Source organism: Coenobita brevimanus, chromosome 98 (genome assembly GCF_032717465.1).
Source record: "Coenobita brevimanus isolate Jiangsu-jjx chromosome 98, ASM3271746v2, whole genome shotgun sequence".
NCBI lineage: Eukaryota > Metazoa > Arthropoda > Malacostraca > Decapoda > Coenobitidae > Coenobita > Coenobita brevimanus.
This window is the reverse complement of record NC_137051.1, coordinates 41,206,663-41,229,801: the sequence shown is the minus strand read 5'-3', so window position 1 is coordinate 41,229,801 and position 23,139 is coordinate 41,206,663. Positions and strand designations below refer to the sequence as shown.

Below are 23,139 nucleotides of genomic sequence, written 5' to 3'. Positions count from 1 at the left end.
TGAGGCAACAGAAAGAGACACAACCCCAACTTCACACCAGAAATTCAAGGCCTCATCAGACAATCGGACACACTGCGACACTCCCCAACACCCCATACACAAGACATCATACAACAAATACAAGAGCTCAACACTTAGATAAACAGTAAAATATCAGAACAGCAAACACTAAACTGGAAAAATTACCTTCAAACACTTGACCACAAAACAAGCATCAGCAAACTCTACAAAACACTAAACAGCATCACACTTTCCAACAGCAACACCACACAATCACACGCTGCCATCACAACAACAGACACCATACCCTCAAACAAACATCAAGCAAACACTCTCATCAATCACTTTTCACAAGTCAGCCATCTAACCCCCCATCCGGAAGACTGATGTATCATCAGACGTAAGAGACAGTTCCCCAGAGACCCAGACTACGCACCTTTCACTTACAACCAGACGAAGCACATCATTAACAACCTCAAGCACTCATCTGCCTGTGGACCAGACAACATAAGCAACATTCACCTTAAACACCTAGGACCACAAGGCATACAAGCACTCACCAACATATCAAACTACAGCTACTCACACAACATAATACCCAACATCTGGAAGCATGGCAGTATCATCACTATCCCTAAACCCAACAAAGACCCCACGTTACCCTCCTCACATTGCCCCATCACACTCCTCTGCACCGCCTCTAAAGTCACTGAACGACTTATACTACAACTAGTCACACCTCACATTCCCCTAGCCCAGTCACAACATGGCTTTATGCTGCTACACTCCACAAACACCCTTCTTACAGACCTTACACAGAGAGTTTTCGATGGCATGAATTCAGCTAGGCCACCACACAGAACACTCCTAATCACACTAGACATTAGCAAAGCTTTTGATGCCATCCCCCACCACAGCCTCACAAACAAAATACTCGACACAAACATGCACAATAACACAAGAAGATGGCTGGCAAACTACTTAGCAGGCAGATGTGCACACGTAACATTTGCCGGTCAGTCTTCTAACATCAGAAACTTCACAAATGGCGTCCCCCAAGGATCTGTTTTTTCCCCTACACTCTTTAACCTCTTAGCCGCGGGGCGTCACTTTCGTGACGCTCGGGCACAATGGATCATACCGCGGTGCGTCACTTTTGTGGTTCTGTGTTATTTTGAATTATCCCGGGCTTTCAAGTGGTGGCTTGTATCATCTATCAGTACTGCCAATGTCCAACACTAGTCAGCACTCCAAATCTCATCTGTACTCCCATCCATTGTTGACATTTTAGCGATTTTCCCCCCTTCCTGACTCCCCTCCCTACCTTCCCTCCATTACCCTGTCCTCTCACCTCCCAGGCCGTGCTGCGCTAAGCAAATCTCCCCCGGATTTTTCCACAGATTTCATCCATTGAAATAAGCCCTATGCCCTATACTTATACAAAATAATATATACCAAAAAAAAAAATAAATGATAGTGTTATACACCAGGAATTGGCTAATTATCACCTGACAACACCTCACGTGCATTCATTCGCTACATTACCACGGTAATTTCCCCTTTGAATTATGCCTTGTAATCTATGTCTGTAATAAAAATATATATCAGAAAGGAAGGGAGAAGCCTAAGTGACATTCACATTCACCTGGAACTACCTATTTCTTTATGTATTGCCGAGATTTTCTACCAATAATTTATTAGCATGTAAGTTAGCAGCTGTCAGCCTCAGTGTCATTGTCAACCCTTGCCTTCTCAGATAAGCCGCGGCAATTAGTTCCTTGTCCTCCGCTGTGATCAAACCATGTCGCACTCGCGCCCCACCATTTCTGCCGCTTCTGCGCCCATTGCAAAGGGCCCCGTGACCTCTGCACCCATAAAAAGTCGTAAGGGAAGCAGGAAAAGACTTAGTGACTCTGCAGTGGCACGTGAACTAGGAGAATTGTCCATGGTGATGATGGATAGTGATTTTGACAATTCGGGTGAATCGTGTGATGAGCCGGGTGAGGTAATTGTGCCAGGAAGTGCTAGTACGAGTGCTTCAGTGTCGGAAGTTATCCCTAGCTCCAAGGGAAAGGAGCCGTTAGTGCAGCAAGGGAGGGAATTTGGGAAGGGAGTGAAAAGGTGGCGTGTTAGCCCCAGAACAATGGCCCCGCGTGACCCAGCCCGCCATGAGTCCCGAGTTGATTCACCTCCCCGTTCCCCAAGCCCCACTTCACTCATTTCTTCCTCTTCGTCTGCTGAGTTATCTCCGGAGTCTTCGTCGTCGGAGTCACCACCAGCATCAACAGTGAAGGCAGGCCGTAGAGGAAGAGGTAAATCCTGGACTAGTAAAAGTAGAGTTGGTAGTAGAGTAAGGGCTGCTAGTGCTGTATGGCAACCCAGGGTCAGTACGGGTGACCTTGAACGGGGTAAATCTGCCTCACAGCCACCCACCACCACCACCCACCCTACACCGCCACGACAGGGAATCCTGGACGCCTTTGCGTGGACGGAAGGGTCCGATTTTGTGCCAGAACATTTAGTTTTTGATGAGAGCTCCTCAGGAGTACAGCCTGCCTTCACTATTGACGATAATGCTGAGTGTGTGGACTACCTTTTGGCTTTCCTAGATGACGAAGTCATGCAGCACATATGTGATGAGACCAACAGGTATGAATCACAACGTGCTGCAAGTGGTACAGGTGCAGCCAAGATGCAACAGTGGTCCATGCTGGGAGTGCAGGAGCTGTATGTGTTCTTTGCCCTCATGCTTCTCATGCCACACTCCAAGAAGCATGAGTTGGAAGAATACTGGTCCATGGACCCCTTACTACCCTCACCCACCTTCAATAAGTACATGGCCAGAGATCGCTTCCGGAACATCATGGGAAACCTGCACTTTGCCGACAACGATGTACCTTCCCAAACTGACCCACTCTGGAAGATCCGGGAGATTCTGAGCAGAATGAAGGATAAGTTTATGTCATTCTTCCACCCCTTTCAGAAGGTTGTCATTGACAAATCCTTGGTTTTGTTCAGAGGACGTCTTCGGTTTGTACAGTACATTCCAAGCAAACGCCATCGCTTTGGAATTAAGTTCTTTGTACTGTGCGACTGTAAGACGGGGTACATCCTTGACTTCGTCATTTATTCAGCCAGCACTGTCGATCTGGATAAAACACACCCTCTTGGCTTCTCAGGCTGTGTAGTGAAAGTGCTCCTTGAAAAGTATTTTGGTGGGAATCATGTGCTGTATACAGACAACTATTATACAGCACCGAAACTTGCCAAATACCTTTCAGAGCATGGCATTGGCTCCTGCGGCACTGTCAAAAGTAATTGTGCCCACTTCCCTAAATTCACAGAGCCAGGAACCTCGCAGCGAGGAGACGTGCACCTACGCAAGTCTGAGAAGATGCTGGCAATACGGTGGCATGACAAGAGGGTCGTGCACATGCTCACCACCGTACATAAGGGGGAAATGACAGACAGTGGGAAGATCGACCGTAGGACAGGCGAACCTTTGATGAAACCTGATGCTGTGTTGGACTACAATATCAACATGCGGCTGGTGGACAAGTCCGACATGATGATTGGTGAGATCGACTGCCTCAGGAAGAATACTAGGTGTTACAGGAAAGTTTTTCTGCATCTCGTAGATATGACGATGCTGAACGCCTTCATCCTGTACAAGATGAAGGTCAAGCCACCCAAGTCCTTCTCCCTGAGGTTGTTCGCCAGGACTTGTGTCCAGCAGCTTCTGGAAAGATATGGTAGGGTGACAGCAGCAACTCCAAGGCGCCATCCAGTAACACTTCCCGACCGACTTGAGCAGAGGGCGTATATGGATTGGCACAGACTGGAGCTAATGCCTGCCACAGGTAAAAGGAAGGCTGCGATCTGCAGGTGTCAGGTGTGTGCACATACCACCCACCGCACCCCTGAGCACAAACGCACCTCTTGGCAGTGCGCTGAGTGCCAGGTTCCCCTCTGTGTTACCTGCTTCTTTGATTACTACAGCCAGAAGCAGTTCTAACAGTGCAAGTGGGAAAGGATAGTAATGTGGAAATAATGTGTAAATAGCAAGTGAAAGCAATGGATGTTCAGTACATGTGATTGAACAGTGTATTATAGTTTTATCTAACTGAAAGTGACAGTGACTAACATAGTGTAAGTGAAATAGAAGGGTAAACGTTGAAAATACAATAGAAAATGTAAATAGTAATGTAAGTAATTAGTAATATAAGAATATGAGTACAAATACTTTATGTTATAACAGTGAAAGTGAATCCGTGGCTCTCTACGTATTTTACTGAATGAAAAATTGAATGACTTCAGTGACAACAAACTAATACTACTGAAGGAAACTTATGGAGAAAAACACCAGATATATATAAGTGTTATATAGTAATAGAAATATAAAGTGTGAGGGGTTTTATGAATAATAAATGACAGAGTACCAAGAGCGAACTAGCGCAAGTGCGACGGTCAGACGCGCTCGTAATTTTCATTGCTTTCACAGTTTTTTTTTTTTTTTTTTTTTTTTTTTTTTTTGGAGTATGGATCCCAAACTACTTGAAAATCATAGAGTAGTGTTTATAGTGTTAATATCTGGCTGTGGTAATCATATTACGGGTTGTCGGGAAGTGTAAAGTGGAGACTTCGTTGCCCAACTTCAGAGGTCTCCACAAGTCCTACGGTAACCGACGAAGGCTCAACAAACATTCCAGGAGAAAACTGAAGGTATGTGCCATAAGCATATGTTTTTTTCATTCATTCATTGCCAGACGCCATGTATCCCAGACGGGGTGGCCAAGGGCTTAGAGTTGATTGTTTTACAGGGAGGGGCACTAATCCTCCACCAACCCCACTATGTAATTTTAATATTCTAGGACTAATAACTGATTTTTGGCAAATATTTTTTGAGAGTCTGTTGGAGCCCGAATAACCCCGCGGGACATGCAAAACATTGGTAAACATGCCCGCGGTGTAGGGTTTAATCTATACATGCACGACGTACCCACACCACAGATACATATAGCTTTCTATGCAGATGATATAACACTTACATGTACACACCAAAATGCAAACACAGCTGCACACATCATTCAACCTTACCTCGACACACTACACGAATGGTTCACCACAAACAGGCTCAAAATAGCCCCAGCCAAATCTACAGTGACTCTTCTCACAAACTGGACAGCAGAACACAGTCACATCCCACACCTCACCATAAACAACACTTCCCTACCACACACACACACACCCAAAATCCTTGGTGTAACATACAATACACCAATGTCATTTAAACAACACATCACAAACATTAAAAATAAAATAACACCAAGACTCAATGCTTTGAGGTCACTTGCCCATACAACATTCGGACACAACAAAGAAACCACCACCACAGTATACAAACAATACATACGTTCAGTGATGAATTATGCAAGCCCTGCCTGGACTTCTAACCTGACCAAAATGCACTACAACTCGTACAGAACAAGGCCCTGAAAATAATCACAGGCTGCACAGCTACTACACCCACAGACCACCTACATCAAGAAACCAAAGTCCTCAAAGTCAAGGATCACCTAGACATGAGAGGCACCCAGTTTCTTGCTGCAGCCTCCACAAACCCATAACATCCACTACAGTACATGGCAGCACATCCACCCACACCAAGGAACATCAAAACAACACCCAGCACACGATACCATACACAAATACTGTCATCTCTCCCCCCTCGCCCACCTCAGACCAGCTTCCAGAAGCATATCCACACTCAGATCACTCGCTGCTCCATTCAGTCACTTAAAGACAGCACACAGCTGCATGCACGGCCTCCTGACATCCACCCTTCTGAATCCTATCTTCCTCGTGAGGACAGGGTCCACCTGGCCAAGCTGAGATGTGGGCACCATCCAGCCCTCTTAAGCAACCAGAAGAGGCTGGATGACTCTGTTGCTGATGCCTGTGCTGGATGCAACACAGCACCCCATACTATTAAGCACATTATGGAAGACTGCATTGCACACAATCACCTACGCCAACAACACAACATACACTCTTTGAGAGCTCTGTGGGAAAGCCCGGTCTCGGCCATGGCCTTCCTAAGGGACTCGGGGCTGTTCGGCCAGACTGCCTAGGGAACAACTACTACTACTACTACCTTCTGTAGTGCCCCTGTTAATTGAGTGGAGAGATAAAAATGCAGCATCCATGCAGGAACAAAACCTCCACACTCTTCCTTGTGTTTCATTGTAGCATTTGCTTTCTGCTTCTGCGGAGCATCCATTCACTGCATGGGATTGCCCTATAGAAACAGCTGCTCTCCTCTATCTCATTGCAAGTATTTGATCCTTACTGGTACTTTCCCACTCTCTCCTAAAGCCTTCTTGCTTGTCATTCACCAGATCCTCTAGTATACTGTATTCCTTATATTTTTTATGATAAATTTTTTTCGTATACATTTCCTCATATTTTTAATTGGCTGACCAAAAAAATTTTTGCAATCACTTCAATCACCTTTATTTGTATACAAGGGCACAATCACATCCTTCTTCCTCTCAGCTGGAATAGTTTCACTCTTCTAAGCTTTTGTATGTTTTCAACAAGCACATCATTCCAATCTTTGAGCTCCTTTTTATCATCTTTGCATATATCTTATCAACTGTTAATGCCTGCTGGACTGATTCTTTGTATGGTAGGGTACCCCCCCTGAGTCATTGTTTGATAACTAGTATAAATTTTACCTCATATGAGGCTTGTGCAGCAAGGGCCACGCAGACCTGCATTAGGTCTTGGATGAGGTCAGCAGCTCAGCAAAGGTTAATACCTTTCCATTTTTTAGTCATTTCACAGTATTCTTCACTTCTGCCATTGTCTCATCTTTTGGCACCACATTCCTCCTCAGGCTACCACCAAAAGCTGTCCCACTAACTACTTGTCTGAAATGTGGAACAATCATCAATAATCCTAAACCAAACAAGGAATAACATACCCTTCTTCATATAGACCCATAACAGTGCTCAGCAAGGGCTAACACGCCCTTCTTCATGTACATTACCTGGCACACCATCTAAGATTATTGAACTGAGTTGATGAGGAGACTATATGTGGTAGCACTTTGCACCCTAGGAGGAACAGCTGTGGCATCCACGTGGGGGCCAGACTTCCTCATGTTACCTGCATCTTGCTGTGGGAAGGACCCCATTTCAACCCTTTGAGGCATTGTATGCCACAAGGAGTGCTGGATCCCTACACTGTGCTGTATCTGTAGGATGGTTACACAGAAACAGATCTACTTAGCCAGACAGAGTGGGCTTAACCTTTAGCCACCGAGGGGTTCCCGGCCACTGGACACTCCTCCCTACGGGCGGTTTCTGAGAATTTGGAAAAAACACCCTTTCTTCAGACCCTTATATCTGCCAGACTTTAATAGCTAGAGAATCAAATGAAAGTTCATGAAATGAAAGGCTTACAGTTTTATGCAGCGGTCTGTACCAACACACAGCACCCCTGTCATTATATGACAGAACCACACAGCACAACCAAGTACATAAAACAGTCACCACACAGACATTACCAAACCTTCTTCATCAGCATCCCACCTCTGGACACTCCAACACCAGCTGTGAAGAAACACCCACATACCCATTTCACATGCAGGGTAGTACAACACCTCAGTCAGAACACAACTACAGTGCATGGTCCCCCCTCCTGACATTCACCCATCAGAGGTATCCATAAATAGAGCTGGTCGAGTTCACGTAGCTTGACATAGATCAGAACATCACTCAACCCTCCTCAGTCACTAGCATAGATTTCAGTTGAATGGAATCACAGATGATACGTGCCATGCTTGTAGAATAGGCTCACACAACATGACCCACATTCCATTCTAAGAAGCAGACAGCTTCAGCAATGTTGGGAACCTATGGGACGACCGTATACGGGCAGTTTCTTACCTATGGTTGACGGATCTTCTGTGCCAGGCGTGACCAGGGTTGATTGACAACAACCATTCTGCTCTCATCATTTCTGTTCATCAGCCATCTAAAATCTTTGTTCCATCTGTTCTTTGCTTCACTTCCATTTGTTAGTATTTCTTCTCATTCATCTCTCAAACTTTCAAATTTTTTTTTCACCCTCGTTTCTGCATTTTTGAACTTCCTTTTTGGAATAATGTCCAGTTATTAGAATAGTTCAGGATGCAGTACATTCATTTTTCTTCAAAGGTCATTGTCTTTTTTTTTTTTCTTGTCTCTTACATGTTCAGTACTATATTCCAGTCTTTTACCTGTATATGATCCTCTTTCTTAATCCACTCTGGCTACTTCTTTTTCTTGTTTTCCAGTGCTCTCTCAACATTTACATTCCAGTAGTTAGTGGTAGATGGTGGCAACCATCATCCACTCACTTGATGTAGTGCTGCCTACTTTTCCTTAAGTAACTGCACTGAGTGGCAAGTATGGCTTCCTGTAACTTAGGAAACCATTTACAACGCTGGGTGGTAATCATATAATCGGTAAATTTTTAGAAGTAACCAACGTTTTCTTTTATTATTATTTTTTTGTTTTCCAATGCAAAATACTGTGTTTTAATTAGTTTTGACCTTCATTTTGGGGGGAAAATCCCCCTTTTGGAATTTTGAGTAAGATTTCCAAAAGAGGGTTTATCCCCTAAAATCAAGATAAAAAATTAATTAAAAACACACTATTTTGCATTAAATGAACCCAAACTAACAACCTAACCTAACCTAACCTAACCTAGGCCTAACCTAGGGGATGACATAAGACCGAGTGCACACGCCTGCACCAGCCAATATGGCGCGACATTCATCCACTACTGAACGATAGCCTAACCTAAGTTGCTATATGACTACCTCTACAGAATTTGCTCCCCCAACTCAAACTAGGCTTAAAAGGTAAGTCTTAGTTAGAATAGTTCAGGGACGTAATATAATGAAAATTGGTAACGTTGGTTACTTCTAAAGTTATACCATATAATCTAATAACGGGATGTTACGGAGCCTGCTGTGGTGCCCTTGTCAACCGAGTGGAGACATGTGCATGCTGCATCCATCCAGGAACCAAACCTCCACACTTGTACACCACAAGGAAACATTAGTTCACTCCATAGGATGGCTTTGGAGGGACAATGGCTCGCCTGTAGTTGATAGGTCTGCTTAGCCAGACAGACTGGGGTGGATCTACAGCTACAGTTATTGCTGCATTCCAGTAGAATCTCTCTGTACAAATATTTGGCTCTTTAATACAGTATGTGGATGTAGTCAGGGCATGCTATATAGTGTGAGGTCTCCTACTCTTGTGCTTTTTATTTCAAGGCTTGGATCCTTTATCACCCCATCTCTTAGATGAAAATTATGGATGAGGATTGTGAATAAAATGGGACATGAACTATATAGTTTATGATACAAGAAAAAGTACAGTCAGTTATCAAAATATGTCTTTTAGGGAGATCACTATCCTTTTAACCAGTAACTTTAACCAGTAATTAGATATGTTGATGTTTAGTAGACAAGACTGAGTTTACTTTCAAGTACAGTGCCCTCGCACAGTGAATGTATTCAGACTAAACGATTCGCCTAGTGAATGGGCAGGGGGTAATCAGGTCCACAAAACCATAATGAACGAGTTGAGCCCCAAATGAACGAAATAGGGGGAAAGAGTTAGCCGTAACCACCATCTCCCATATTGAATGACCCCCCCCCCCCTCCAGTAGACGCTGCACAAATGGCCAGATCTGAGCAACCTTTTGAGCAGAAGCCAACGAAGGACGAAGATTTGCCTATGTCTATTTGCCTACGATCAGTAAAATTCTGGCAGCAGTGGAAGTTGAGAGAAGAAGTCAAGGCAATTTAAACTAGCTACCTTAGGAAGGTGGTGGCAACCATCATCCACTCACTTGATGTAGTGCTGCCTACTTCTTCCTTAGCTTTTATCATTCTTTTTCTGTGCCTGCCTTCCTCTCTTCCTATTTCTCCCATCTTTCCTGTCACTTCTTATTTCTTTTCTTTCCTTTACAGGTGGCTTTACATTGAGTGATAAGCCAAATGGTTTCCTGTAAACCAAGAAACCATTTACAATGAAGGGTGGTAACCATATAACCAAACCATATGTGCTCCCTATGTGTCAACAAGTGGGTTGGTGGAGGGTTAGTGCCCCTCCCTGTAAAGCAAATAATTCAAAGTCAGATGGCCACCCCTTACAGGATTATGGCGTCTGGCAATAGATAGATAGATAGATACCTTAGAAAACAGGAATTGCTCTGTGGAGTAGAAACCACTTTTCGTCATTACATTGAAAATGAAGTCAGCAGAAGAAAGCACTCATCACACGCTACGACCAAACTCAAGAACCAGTTACCTCTTCATCGTTTGATACATTTCCTCGGGAAGACGATGATGATGTGATGTCAGTGGGGTCATCTTTGGACTTTGAAGTTTTATGGGAGAAGTAAATGACGTAGAGGCACATGGGGAGGTGGTTCAGTCAAGTGATGAGGGCGATGCTGGTGATGGGAACGAGGGAGTGGAAAGTTAATGTGGTGAGCACAAACTGAGAGTATCTCCCTGTGTCAGAACCAACTCTATTGAAGCCAATCAGGGCCGCCATCTGCTCCATTTAAGGTAAACAACCATGTGTTTTATATATCTGAACTGTTTAAAATGTGCCCTTTAGTACATTTCTATGGCTCAAAAAGTGGACTTTGAGGGAGCAGTGCCACCCATATGCTGTTTTTTCCAAAAGATGCGTTGTTCATAGTGAACGAATTCACAATGAACGAGCTCGTCTGCTGCCCATAAACTCGTTCACTGTGCGAGGGCATTGTACAGTAGTGCATTTTTTTTTTTGCAGTATATGAATGCCTCAAATATGGAAATATTTATTACTTGGTACCACATGGCGGTCTTGGTAATATTATAGAACAGTTTTTAACTTAAGTAGTATGTGTCACTATTGTTCCATGACTTGTAATTCATTTTTCAATTATAGGTTTTGAAAGCTGTACTATGAGGTTTTTATATATAATAGTCTTTAAAGTCTAGTTAATTTATTTCCTCTTTTTACAGGTGTCGTCATGGTACAAATAGTAAATGTGTACATTGTATTCCTTTGGACCCATGGGATGAAAATTACTTAAAGGAACAGAACATCAAGCATATTTCCTTCAATTCATACTTAAGAAAGTTAACTTCAGGTGTGGACAAAGTAAGTAACTGCTTTGATGATGTGTATCAGCATGAATGCTGAAAATTATGAACGTCATATTGTATTATGGTAAATGGAAATAGGAGATAGCATTTTGAAAGGCTGTTGAATAAGAATAAGAAAAGAGCATATGTAAATATGATTGGTTTTGGTGTTGCACAGAAAAGAAATGTGGTGTCTGAGAGTGTAACATTTTTTAAAGAATGAGGTGAAGATATGAAGAATGGAATGGCAGCAGGTATTGATGTGCTACTCTATATGCAGTTACAATGAAAATGTAGTGGAGAAGGTTGAATTAAATGTTTGGAAGCATTCCAGAAGGCTTGGAGGAGTGGAGTGGAAGTAGGTTGTGATTGTTCCTTTGTACAAAAGTAAAGGCAGTCAAAGAGAGTGCACATACTGTGGGATAAGTGTACTGAATGTTGTAGGAAAGGTATGTGGAAGAATGATTATAAAATTAGAACTAGATTATTGTCTCATGAATGATGAATGGAGTGGGTTTTGGAGTGGTAAGGGATGTATGGATCAGATACGAGTATTTGCAGCAGATTAGACAGTGGAGAAAGCAAGTGTGAAGATCTGTAAGATATTTACAGTATAGTATTTATGGATGTGGAGAAGTATGACAAGGTGAATAAAGAAAGATTATGGGAGGTTTTACAAATGTATAGTGTAAATGGAAAACTGTACTGTCAAGTTTTTATGATTATAGTAAAAGATGAGTAAGACTGGTTGCATGTCATAAGTGAGTGTACAGTATTAGTGCTGGAATGAGGTAAAGGTACTGTAGTATAATCCCATGGTGGATGGAGTTACAAGAGGTTCAAACTCTTTCATGTTGTGCAAAGAGGAGTGGACTGTTGTTGTTGTCGTTGCTTAACCTCAGTTCTCCTGACCAAGGAAACCTGTCAGCCACAGATAAGCAACCACCCCAGTGGGTTGTGTTAAGGTTTCCATACACCATTAGTATTTTGTCTGCATATAAGTGAAGCCTGTGCTCTGCAGTGTTCCGTTGTGTTAGGTCATGTGGGCCTATTCTACAAGCCCAGCCCAGCCAAACCCAAATATTGTGTAAACTGATAATTTAGGAGGGCTGGTTGAGGTCCCAGTCTAAGCCTAGGTATGTGAAAGGGGCTGCCAGGGTTTTGGTGTGGGGGGTGTGCCTGAATTTTGGCTTTCATTATTCTTGAGCTACAGCTGCTTGGAAGGAATAATATAGTTCCTACAGTAGTAAAAAATATATCTGGTGTTTAGTAAAAGAAGCAACCCAGGAAGCAGCCATTAATAATTGAATGAACATATGAAAATGTAAACAAATACTGTAATTGAATAATTATTTTCCACCTTAGATTTTTATGTTGGAAAAAGGGGTCCCAGGCCCCAAGCCCTCCCTGTTTCCTTCTCTGTTCCCATGGCTAGATGAGCTCAATCAACTCTGTTTAAGGACATCTCTAATGGGTGAGTGTCAGAAGGGGGACTAGTAGTAGTGTTCTGATTGTTGTGTTGTATTGGCCTATATGTGAAGTGGGTATGTAGGTCCTGGTATTTCTTCATTGTCATTGTATAAATGTCTTGAGGTGGGATGTTGAAGAGGGTTTGGTAATGATTGTACAGTAGTCCCTCATTTATTTGGGGACTCAGTATCCAGGCATGTTCATTATCCGGATGCTGGACTATGGCTCAGTTAAACCATTATCCGAATTTACTTGTTATTATCGGGATGTAAAAGTCCCTGAGAACTTCGGCCAGTCAGCCGACATGTTCAAACATTCGGTATTGTGGTGGCTGGGCTCAAGCCGTGAGCAGGAAGTAACCTGCAACCAGAGTTAAAATGTCTGTCTGCCTCTGCACTGAATAGTCAAAGCCATGCATACGTCCTATCACTCCTAACAAACCTCCAGCACTCGAGTAATACGATGCAACCCGCAAGTGGTGTCAAAATTCCGTATGCATCCCCCCCAAATGTTCAGAGTCGCGCGGCCACCAGGCTAAGTCTTTCCCAACCGTCACCACCATCGAACACAGGCCACAAGCCAGGAGTACATGTTTGACAACAGCAGCTGTCCGCCTCTCTATTGAACATCGAAAGTCCCCCGGTCATGGTAAGTTGTGTTTCTGCATGGCCTCTTGGTGTCTAACAGACTGCAGGCCAAGAGTAAATGCGCAGTAAAAGTGCTCATCTGCCTATTGACAGAAGGAGGAAAATCCTGCCCACAGCCTCACTTCTCCTCCCCTCTGGTCCATCCTCCATACCCTCTTGACTTCCCCCTCAGTCCCTACCCTTCTCCACGGTGATAAAATTGACTCATGAGTTTTCAGAGTTTTTAGTGATTTATTTGACTACTCTTGGTATTATTGAAATGCTGCAAAATCAGCTTGTGAAATCTGCATCTAGACATATGCTTAACTCTTGGAAGGTGCTGGCAAAATATTGCACTAGGATGGTAGGAAGTTATGTGAAGGTAAGCTTTACTCTCAAAAACTTTATTATTGCTACATTTCTGTACTTTTATCAGTTTTATGTGTTATTATTAGCTTATCTTACAGTATAAACACCAATGAAGATGATGGTATACGATTTGTACCAATATAACCAATTAACAGTGGCACTTATGGGTGTGGAATTTATTTTTTGAGCTCCTGGAGTAATCACTCATCACAGACAACAGATTTTCAAATTGTCTTAAGTTCTTTTGTGAATTTTTGTTGTTTATGCATTGTTTTCATGATGTTTAGCATTAATATAGATAATCCTGTGTGTGTTTTGATGTCTCAATGTGGCAGAATGACTGGAAAATTGGCAAAATTAGGAGGGGTATTGTACATACAGCAGTGTATAGGTCAAGTGTTTTTTGGTTTTCAGTTTTTTTTACCTCTCAGGGGGTGAGTTGGGGGGAGGGTAGTCAAATGGTGGGTGACAGAGTGACTTGGAGGCGTTTTGTCTGCGGCCACCCTTTGCCGGGATTAGGGCGTTGGGCTATAGATAGATAGATAGAGATAGTTTTTTTTCATGGTTTTCTTGGTGTTTAGCATTACTTTGGATATTCCTGTATGTGTTTTGATGCCTAAATATGGCAAATTGACCTGAAAACGGCATCAAAATTAGGAGGGGTACTGTACATACAGTCGTGTGTAGGTCAGGTGTTTTTTGGTTTTCATTTTTTTTTTTCATGGTTTTCTTGGTGTTTAGCATTACTTTGGATATTCTTATGTGTGTTTTGATGTCTAAATATGGCAGATTTTTTAGAAGGGGTACATTACATACGGTGGAGTATACAGTAGGTCGGGTGTTTTTTGGTATTCCTTGTTTTTTTTTTTTTTCCATGGTTTTCTTGATGTTTAACATTATTTTGGACATTCCTCTATGTTTTTTGATGTCTAAATATGGCAGAGTGACCTGAAAACAGTGCCAGAATTAGGAGGGGTACTGTACATACAGTGGTTTATAGGTCAGATGGTTTTTGGTTTTCAATTTTTTTTTTTTTCCATGGTTTTCTTGGTGTTTAGCATTACTTTGGATATTCCTGTGTAATTGACCTGAAAATAGTGCCAAAATTAGGAAGGTTACTGTACATACAGTGGTGTATAGTTAGGGTGTTTTTTGGTTTTCATTTTTTTTTTTTTTTCATGGTTTTCTTGGTGTTTAGCATTACTTTGAATATTTCTGTGTGTGTTTTGATGTCCAAATATGGCAGATTGACCTGAAAACAGTGCCAAAATTAGGAGGGGTACTGTACATACAGTGTATAGATAGGGTGTTTTTTGGTTTCCGTTTTTTTTTTTTAATGGTTTTCTTGTTGAAAATTATTTTGGGTAATCCTATGCATGTTTTGATGTCAAAATATGGCAGAATCATGGGAAAATGCTGCCAAAATAAGAAGGGGTACTGTACATACTGTACAGTAGTGTTTAGGTAGGGTCTTTTTTTGTTGAACATACAGGATGGAAGTAATGTGAGTATAAGTGGCTGGGGAATGGCTAGGAGAAGGAGGGAGGTGAGAAGGCAGGAAGAAATCAGTAGGATAGAAGTTGTGGAAGCAATGAAGAAAGTTAAATTGGGGAAAGCCCCAGGAATTGATGGAGTGTGTGGTGAAATGCTGAAGCATTTGAGAGAGATTGTAGTAGAATGGATGTGGAAGATGCGCAGATTGGCCTGGGAGGAAGGTAGAGTCCCGGAGGATTGGAAGTCGGGTATAATTGTTCCCTTGTACAAAGGAAAAGAGGAAAGGGAAGTGTGTGGTAATCATAGAGGCATTTGTCTTCTTAGTATAATGGGAAAAGTGTATGGTAGGATACTTATTAACAGAGTTAGAGAAAGAACAGAGGAATTAGTTGGAGAAGAACAGGGAGGCTTTAGGAAGGGAAGAGGTTGTGTAGATCAGATATTCATTCTTAGATCTTTAGTGGAAAAGTTTCTAGAGAAGGGAAAGAAGTTGTATGTGGCTTTCATGGATTTGGAGAAAGCATATGACAGGGTGGATGGACGAGGATTGTGGAAAGTATTAAGAATATATGGAGTAGATGGGAAGTTGTTGAATGCTGTGAAGAGTATGTATGATGGTGCTCAGGCTGCAGTGCGTGTGGATGGTGAACTAAGTGAATTTTTCTCTTTGAAGGTTGGGTTGAAACAGGGATGTGTCATGTCTCCATGGTTGTTCAATCTGTACATGGATGGGGTAATAAAAGAGGTACAAGGTAGGGTAGTGGATGTTGGAGTGGCCCTGGTGAGAGAGGATAGTGTTTGGAAACTCCCTGTACTGTTATTTGCAGGTGATACGGTACTGTTTTGTTGAGTGAAGACGAAGGGGAGCTGCAAGGCTTGGTGGATGAGTTTGGGAGAGTGTGTAAGAAATGGAATCTAAAGGTGAATGTATGGAAGAGTAAAGTGATGGTCTTTGAGAGAGGTGAAGTCAGTGAATGTACAGTGAGGTTGGATGGTGAGGAATTGGAAAATGTGAGTACGTTTAACCCTTACACCGCGGGGATGTTTCCCAATGTTTTGCGTGTCCCGCGGGGTTATTCGGGCTCCGACAGACTCTCAAAAAATATTTGCCAAAAATCAGTTATTAGTCCTAGAATATTAAAATTACATATGCATATGGCACATACCTTCAGCTTTCTCCTAGGATGTTTGTTGAGCCTTTGTCGATTACCGTACGACTTGTGGAGACCTCTGAAGTTGGGTAACGAAGTCTCCACTTTACACTTCCCGACAACCTGTAAGATGATTACCACAGCCAGATATTAACACTATAAACACTACTGTATGATTATCAAGTAGTTTGGGATCCATACTCCAAATAAAAACCACTGTGAAAGCAATGAAAATTACGAGCGCGTATGACCTTCCCACTTGCGCTAGTTCGCTGTTGGTACTCTGTCATTTATTATTCATAAAACCCCTCACACTTTATATTTCTGTTACTATATAACACTTATATATATCTACAGTCTTTATCCATAAGTTTCCTTCAGTAGTATTAGTTTATTGTCACTGTAGGGATTCAATTTCTTTCAGTAAAATACAGTACGTAGCATTCACTTTCTCATCCTGTATACTAGCATTGAGAGTGAAAGTCTCTTTCACCTTCACTCTCATAACTCATAGTATTCAGACATGCTAGAGTGAAACTTTCACTTTCATTACTCCTAAGGTATATACTCGTATTCTTATAATACTACTCATTTACATTTCTATTTACGTTCTCTATTTTATTTACGTTATTTACATTTCTATATTATTTGCACTGTGTTATGCACTGTCGCTTGAAGTAACTTATAAAACTATTTTCCACTGTTCACGTATATTTACATTCATTACTTTCACTTGCTATTTACACATTATTTACACATTATTTACAATTCCACTTGCACTGTTTTACTCAATAGAAAGATTGCAGTCACTCTTTTATCAATTGTCAGCCCTTTCCCTCTTTCCACACGAGGTTTAGTTGGGAGTAAAGGTCACAGGGCCCTTTGCATGGGGGTGAAAAGTGCCTGAAGTTAGCAAGAGCAAACAGACGTACCTTCACATTGGAAGATGAGAGTGAACTGATAAGGTGGGCCGGGGTGGTGGCCTACCTAGGGAAATGCATTACTGCCAACGTTAGCCTCTTGACAGCAGCTAATATATAGCAGTGAAATGATTGGCAGGAAATCTAGACAATACATCATAAATTAGGTAGTTCCAGGTGAATGTAAATATCACTTAGGCTTCTCCCTTCCCTCCTTATATGTATATTTATTACAAAAATAGACTATGCGGCATATTTCAAGGGGAAATAAACAGCGAAAATTAGCGAACGAGTGCACGTGAGATGTTGTCAGGTGATAATTAGCCAATTCCAGGTGTATGGCACTATCACTTACCTTATTTCTTTTTTGTATATATATTTTGGTATAAGAATTGGGCATAGGGCTTATTTCAATGGATGAAATCAGTGAAAAATTCCGAGGAAGATTTACTTAGCGTAGCATGGCCGGGCAGGTGAGAGGATAGGGTAATGGAGGGGGGGTAGGGAGGGGAGTCGAGAACGAGGAGAAATGGCTAAATTGTCAACAATGGATGACAGATGAGATTAGGAGTGCTGACTAGTGTTGGACATTGGCAGTACTGATAGATGATGCAAGCCACTACTTGAAAGCCCGGGTGAATTCAAAATAACACAGAATTACAAAAGTGATGCCCCGCTGTATGATCCCTTGCTCCCAAGCATCACGAAAGTGACACCCCGCGGTTAAGGGGTTAAGTACTGTACTTGAGTAGTGTGATGAGTAAGGATGGAGGTTTGGAAGGTGAAGTGCTTGAAAGGGTACAGCAGGGAAGAAAGGTTGCTGGTTCTTTGAAAGCAGTGATAAGAAACAGGGAAGTGAGCATGGAAGTGAAAAAGTTGCTACATGACAGTATTGTGATACCAACTCTAACGTATGGAAGTGAAGCTTGGACGTTGTTGGAAAGACACAAGTCAAGAGTGAGAGCAGTGGAAATGAGTTATTTAACCCCTACACCGCGGGCTTGTTTACCAATGACTTGCGTGTGCCGCGGGGTTATTTGGGCTCCGACAGACTCTCAAAAAATATTTTGCCAAAAATCAGTTATTAGTCCTAGAATAATAAAATTACATATGCTTATGGCACATACCTTCAGCTTTCTCCTGGAATGATTGTTGAGCCTTCGTCGGTTACCGTAGGACTTGTGGAGACCTCTGAAGTAGGGTAACGAAGTCTCCACTTTACACTTCCCGACAACCCGTAATATGATTACCACAGCCACTTACAAACACTATAAACACTATTCTACAATTTTCAAGTAGTTTGGGAATGGAAATTACGAGCGCGTCTGATCGTCGCACTGGCACTAGTTTGCTTTTGTTACTCTGTCATTTATTATTCATAAAACCCCTCACACTTTATATTTCTATTACTATATAACACTTATATATATCTACAGTCTTTATCCATAAGTTTCCTTCAGTAGTATTAGTTTATTGCCACTGTAGGGATTTAATTTCTTTCAGTAAAATACGTAGCATTCACTTTCTCGTCCTGTATACTGGCATTGAGAGTGAATGTCACTTTCATCTTCACTTTCATAACTCATAGCATTCAGACATGCTAAAGTGAAACTTTGACTTTCATTACTCCTAGGGTATATACTCGTATTCTTATAATACTACTCATTTACATTTCTATTTACGTTCTCTATTTTATTTACGTTATTTACATTTCTATTTTATTTACACTGTGTTGTGCACTGTCACTTGAAATAACTTATAAAACTATTTTCCATTGTTCACGTATATTTACATTCATTACTTTCACTTGCTGTTTACACATTATTTACACATTATTTACAGTTCCACTTGCACTGTTTTACTCAATAGAAAGATCGTAGTCACTCTTTTATCAATTGTCAGCCCTTTACCTCTTTCCACACGAGGTTTAGTAGGGGGTAAAGGTCACAGGGCCATTTGCATGGGGGTGAAAAAAAGGCCTTGAAGTCAGCAAGAAGAAACATACGTACCCTCGCTTCGGAAGATGAGAGTAAACTGATAACGGAGGGCCAGCGTGGAGGCCTGCTTAGGGGTTATTCAGAGTTACCAATATTGGTTCTTGAAACAGGTAAGTCTAGCACTGATATGATTGGCAGGAAATCTAGACAATACATTATAAATTTGGTAGTTCCAGGTGAATGTAAATATCACTTAGGCTTCTCCCTTCCCTCCTTACATGTATATTTATTACGAAAATAGATTAGAGGCCTACTTAGGAGATATATATTCAGAGCTACCAATGTTAGATCTTGAAACAGCTTTGTCTAGCACTGATATGATTGGCAGGAAATCTAGACAATACATTATAAATTAGGTAGTTCCAGGTGAATGTAAATATCACTTAGGCTTCTCCCTTCCCTCCTTACATGTACATTTATTACGAAAATAGATTATACGGCATATTTCAAGGGGAAAAAAACAGCGAAAATTAGCGAACGAGTGCACGTGAGGTGTTGTCAGGTGATAATTAGCCAATTCCAGGTGTATGGCACTCTCACTTACCTTATTTCTTTCTTGTATATATTATTTGGTATAAGAATAGGACATAGGGCTTATTTCAATGGATGAAGTCAGTGAAAAATTCCAGGGAAGATTTACTTAGTGTAGCACGGCCGGGCAGGCGAGAGGATAGGGTAATGGAGGGGGGGTAGGGAGGGGAGTCAAGAACGGGGAGAAATGACTAAATTGTCAACAATGGATGGGAGTACAGATGAGATTAGGAGTGCTGACTAGTGTTGGACATTGGCAGTACTGATAGATGATACAAGCCCCCACTTGGAAGCCCGGGTGAATTCAAAATAACACAGAATCACAAAAGCGACGCCCGGCGGTATGATCCCTTGCTCCCAAGCGTCACGAAAGTGACGCCCCACGGTTAAGGGGTTAAGAGGAGCCTGTGGAGTCACATGGAGAGAGAGGCTGACAAATGAGGATATAAAGGAACGTTGTGGTGTGGATGTGGATGTGATAGGAAGCGTTATGAGGAACACAGTGAGGTGGTTTGGCCATGTGGAGAGGATGGAGGGTGAAGGACTGACGAAGAGAGTGTATGTGAGTGAGGTGGAGGGGGGAAGAGGGAGGGGGAGGCTGAGGATGAGATGGAGGGATGGGGTGGAGAGGTATATGAGAGAGGGGGGTGTGAGTTGGGAGCATGGCAGTGAAATGGCAGGGGACAGGGCGACGTGGAGGCGTTTTGTTTGTGTCCACCCCAAACAGGATTGAGGCGTCTGGCAATAGATAGATAGATTTTTTTTTTTTCCCCCATGGCTTTCTTGTTGTTTAGCATTGCTTTGGATATTCCTATGTGTGTTTTGATGTCAAAATATGGAAGAATGATGGGAAAACACCGCCAAATTAAGCGTAGGTTCTGTACAAATAGGTTAGGACACTGTCAAATTAAGCATAGGTTCTGTACAAATAGGTTAGGTATAGGTTGGAGGTGGGTATAGGTAAGGTCTGGATATGGTAGGGGAATTGTGTTCATTATCTGGATGTTGCCACTACCCGGACGTTCCTTTGGTCCTGTTTTGTTCGGATAAATTAGGAATTATTGTATAGTGACTGTGTTGTACGGCTAGTTGTGTTGTGTGGCTGTGTCATGTAATGCCAAGGATTTTGTGTATTAGAATGCTGTCTCGAATGGTGCCTCTCATTGAGACATTCTTTAAGTAGGTGGAGTTTTTTCACTGATTATAAGTTAACTGTGGTAGTTGTAGTGGTGCAGCTAGCAGTGATACATAGTGTGTTGTTATGTATGGTTAGCAAAGTGTCGAAGTGGGCGTTAACTTGGATGGGAGTTCATGTCATAGAAACATAGGACATCACTGATCTGTTATTGACATATTGTTTGTTGAGTAGGGAGAGTGTTTCTTTTTGTTGCCCAAAGTCTGTCCCAGTACAAAGTGCAACCCAAAAGTTCACAAAAATTGACTAAAGAGAGAAAAAATTTACGTCATCTTAATGACGTCTGTCTCTTCAAAGTAGTCTCTTTGGGCATGCAGACATCGATCTCAGCGATCAGAATGTGTTCTGGAAGTCCATGAGCATTAACTTGTTCAGGATCCTCTGCGATTCTGCCTGGGTCTCCTCAGCGGTGTCAAATCTTAGTCCTTTCAGCTGGATTTTCATTTTCAGAAAGAGGAAAAAATCACGCGACCAAATCTGGTGAAAATGGGTGGGGATGACAACCGGCATTTTTTTTTTAAGGTCATATTCATTGTTCGACAGCTTCAGGAAAAATATATTGGTAGGAGAAGGGATCTTTATTTTGTTTTTGTTGATTTGGAAAAGGCCTTTGACAGAGTCCCTAGAGAGGTGGTGAAGTGGGCAATGAGAAAGCTTGGCTTGGAGGAGTGGCTGGTTAGGGTGGTTATGGCCATGTATGTGGGTGCTCACACCCAGGTGAGAGTGATTGGAGATTTGAGTGATGAGTTTTCCGTGAATGTTGGTGTGCATCAGGGGTCAGTCTTGAGTCCCATGTTGTTTATCATGGTACTTGAAGCCCTTTCACGTGACTTTAGAAACGGACTCCCGTGGGAGTTGTTGTATGCTGATGATTTGGTGTTGATTGCAGAGAATGAAAGGGAGGCAGAGGAAAGGTTTAGGAAGTGGAGAGATGGTATGGGGCAAAAGGGTTTAAGGGTAAATGCAGATAAAACAAAAGTGATGATATCTAGGGTTGGTGGTGGAATTGTCAAAGACGAGGGAGAGTGGCCATGTGCAGTTTGCCACAAGGGTGTGGGAAGTAATTCCATCTTGTGCAGTGTGTGTGATAAATGGGTGCATAAGAGATGTAGTGGTATCAGAGGTAGACTGCGAGATAATGCTGATTTTATGTGTACGGCGCGCCGGGGTGAGCAGGTGGAGATCGTCAGACGTGAAAGGATCGAACTTGCTGGTGAATCTCTTGAGTGTGTGGAAGAGTTTTGTTATTTGGGAGACATGTTGTGTGCTGGAGGTGGGGCTGGAGCTAGCTCTGTGGCTAGGGTGAGGAGTGGTTGGAAGAAGTTCAGGGAGCTCTTGCCTCTCCTGACATTGAGAGGGCTCTCCCTATGTGCTAAGGGGTCTTTGTATGCAGCATGTGTTAGGAGTGTAATGCTGTATGGCAGTGAGACCTGGGCAGTGAAGGAGGAAGACATTCGCCGGCTCAGACGTACAGAAATGGCAATGATTAGGTGGATGTGCAGTGCATCCCTGCGTCCAAGGCCTGAAGGGGCTGGGTTTACAATGGAAGAGTTGAGAGGTAGGATGGGACTGGAGTGTATTGGTGTTGTGATGAGGAAAGGTAGATTGAGGTGGTTTGGACATGTGGAGAGGATGGGGGATGATAATTGGGTGAGGAAGGTGAGAAGTGTTAATATTGGGGGTGGGGTTATGAGGGGTAGACCGAGAAAGACATGGGACAAGGTCATTAAGTGTGACCTTAGGGTTAAGGGACTGAACAGGGAGGCTGCAATGGATCGTGCAGCGTGGAGAGCCGCCATTAGGTGACCAAGGCCAACACATGCAAGCATGTTGGAGCCTTTAAAAACGAAACGTAGAAACAGCTGAATAACAAGGTTTGTGTGTGCAGGTGGCATGTCATGGTGAAGTACCCATTTGTTTGTGCGCCACTTGTATAGACGTTTTTGCCCCACGTCCTCCTGGAGCAGTCTCAAAACATCACAGTAGAGCTTTGCATTAACCCCTTAACCGCGGGGCATCACTTTCATGACGCTTGGGAGCAAGGGATCATACTGCGGGACGACACTTTTGTGATTCTGTGTTATTTTGAATTCACCCGGGCTTTGAAGTGGTGGCTTGTATCATCTATCAGTACTGCCACTGTCCAACACTAGTCAGCACTCCTAATCTCATCTGTACTCCCA

At 42.5% G+C, this 23,139-nt stretch overlaps 1 protein-coding gene across 1 annotated transcript in view; it reads left to right on the top strand.

Moving 5' to 3' along the window:
* The window catches only part of Npl4 (nuclear protein localization 4), a 204,879-nt gene that overhangs the window by 47,118 nt on the left and 134,622 nt on the right, over positions 1-23,139 (top strand). The window contains exon 4 of the mRNA XM_080283672.1: positions 11,081-11,219. Within this exon, the coding sequence (XP_080139798.1) occupies positions 11,081-11,219 (139 nt within the window). The remainder of the gene's footprint in view (positions 1-11,080; positions 11,220-23,139) is intronic.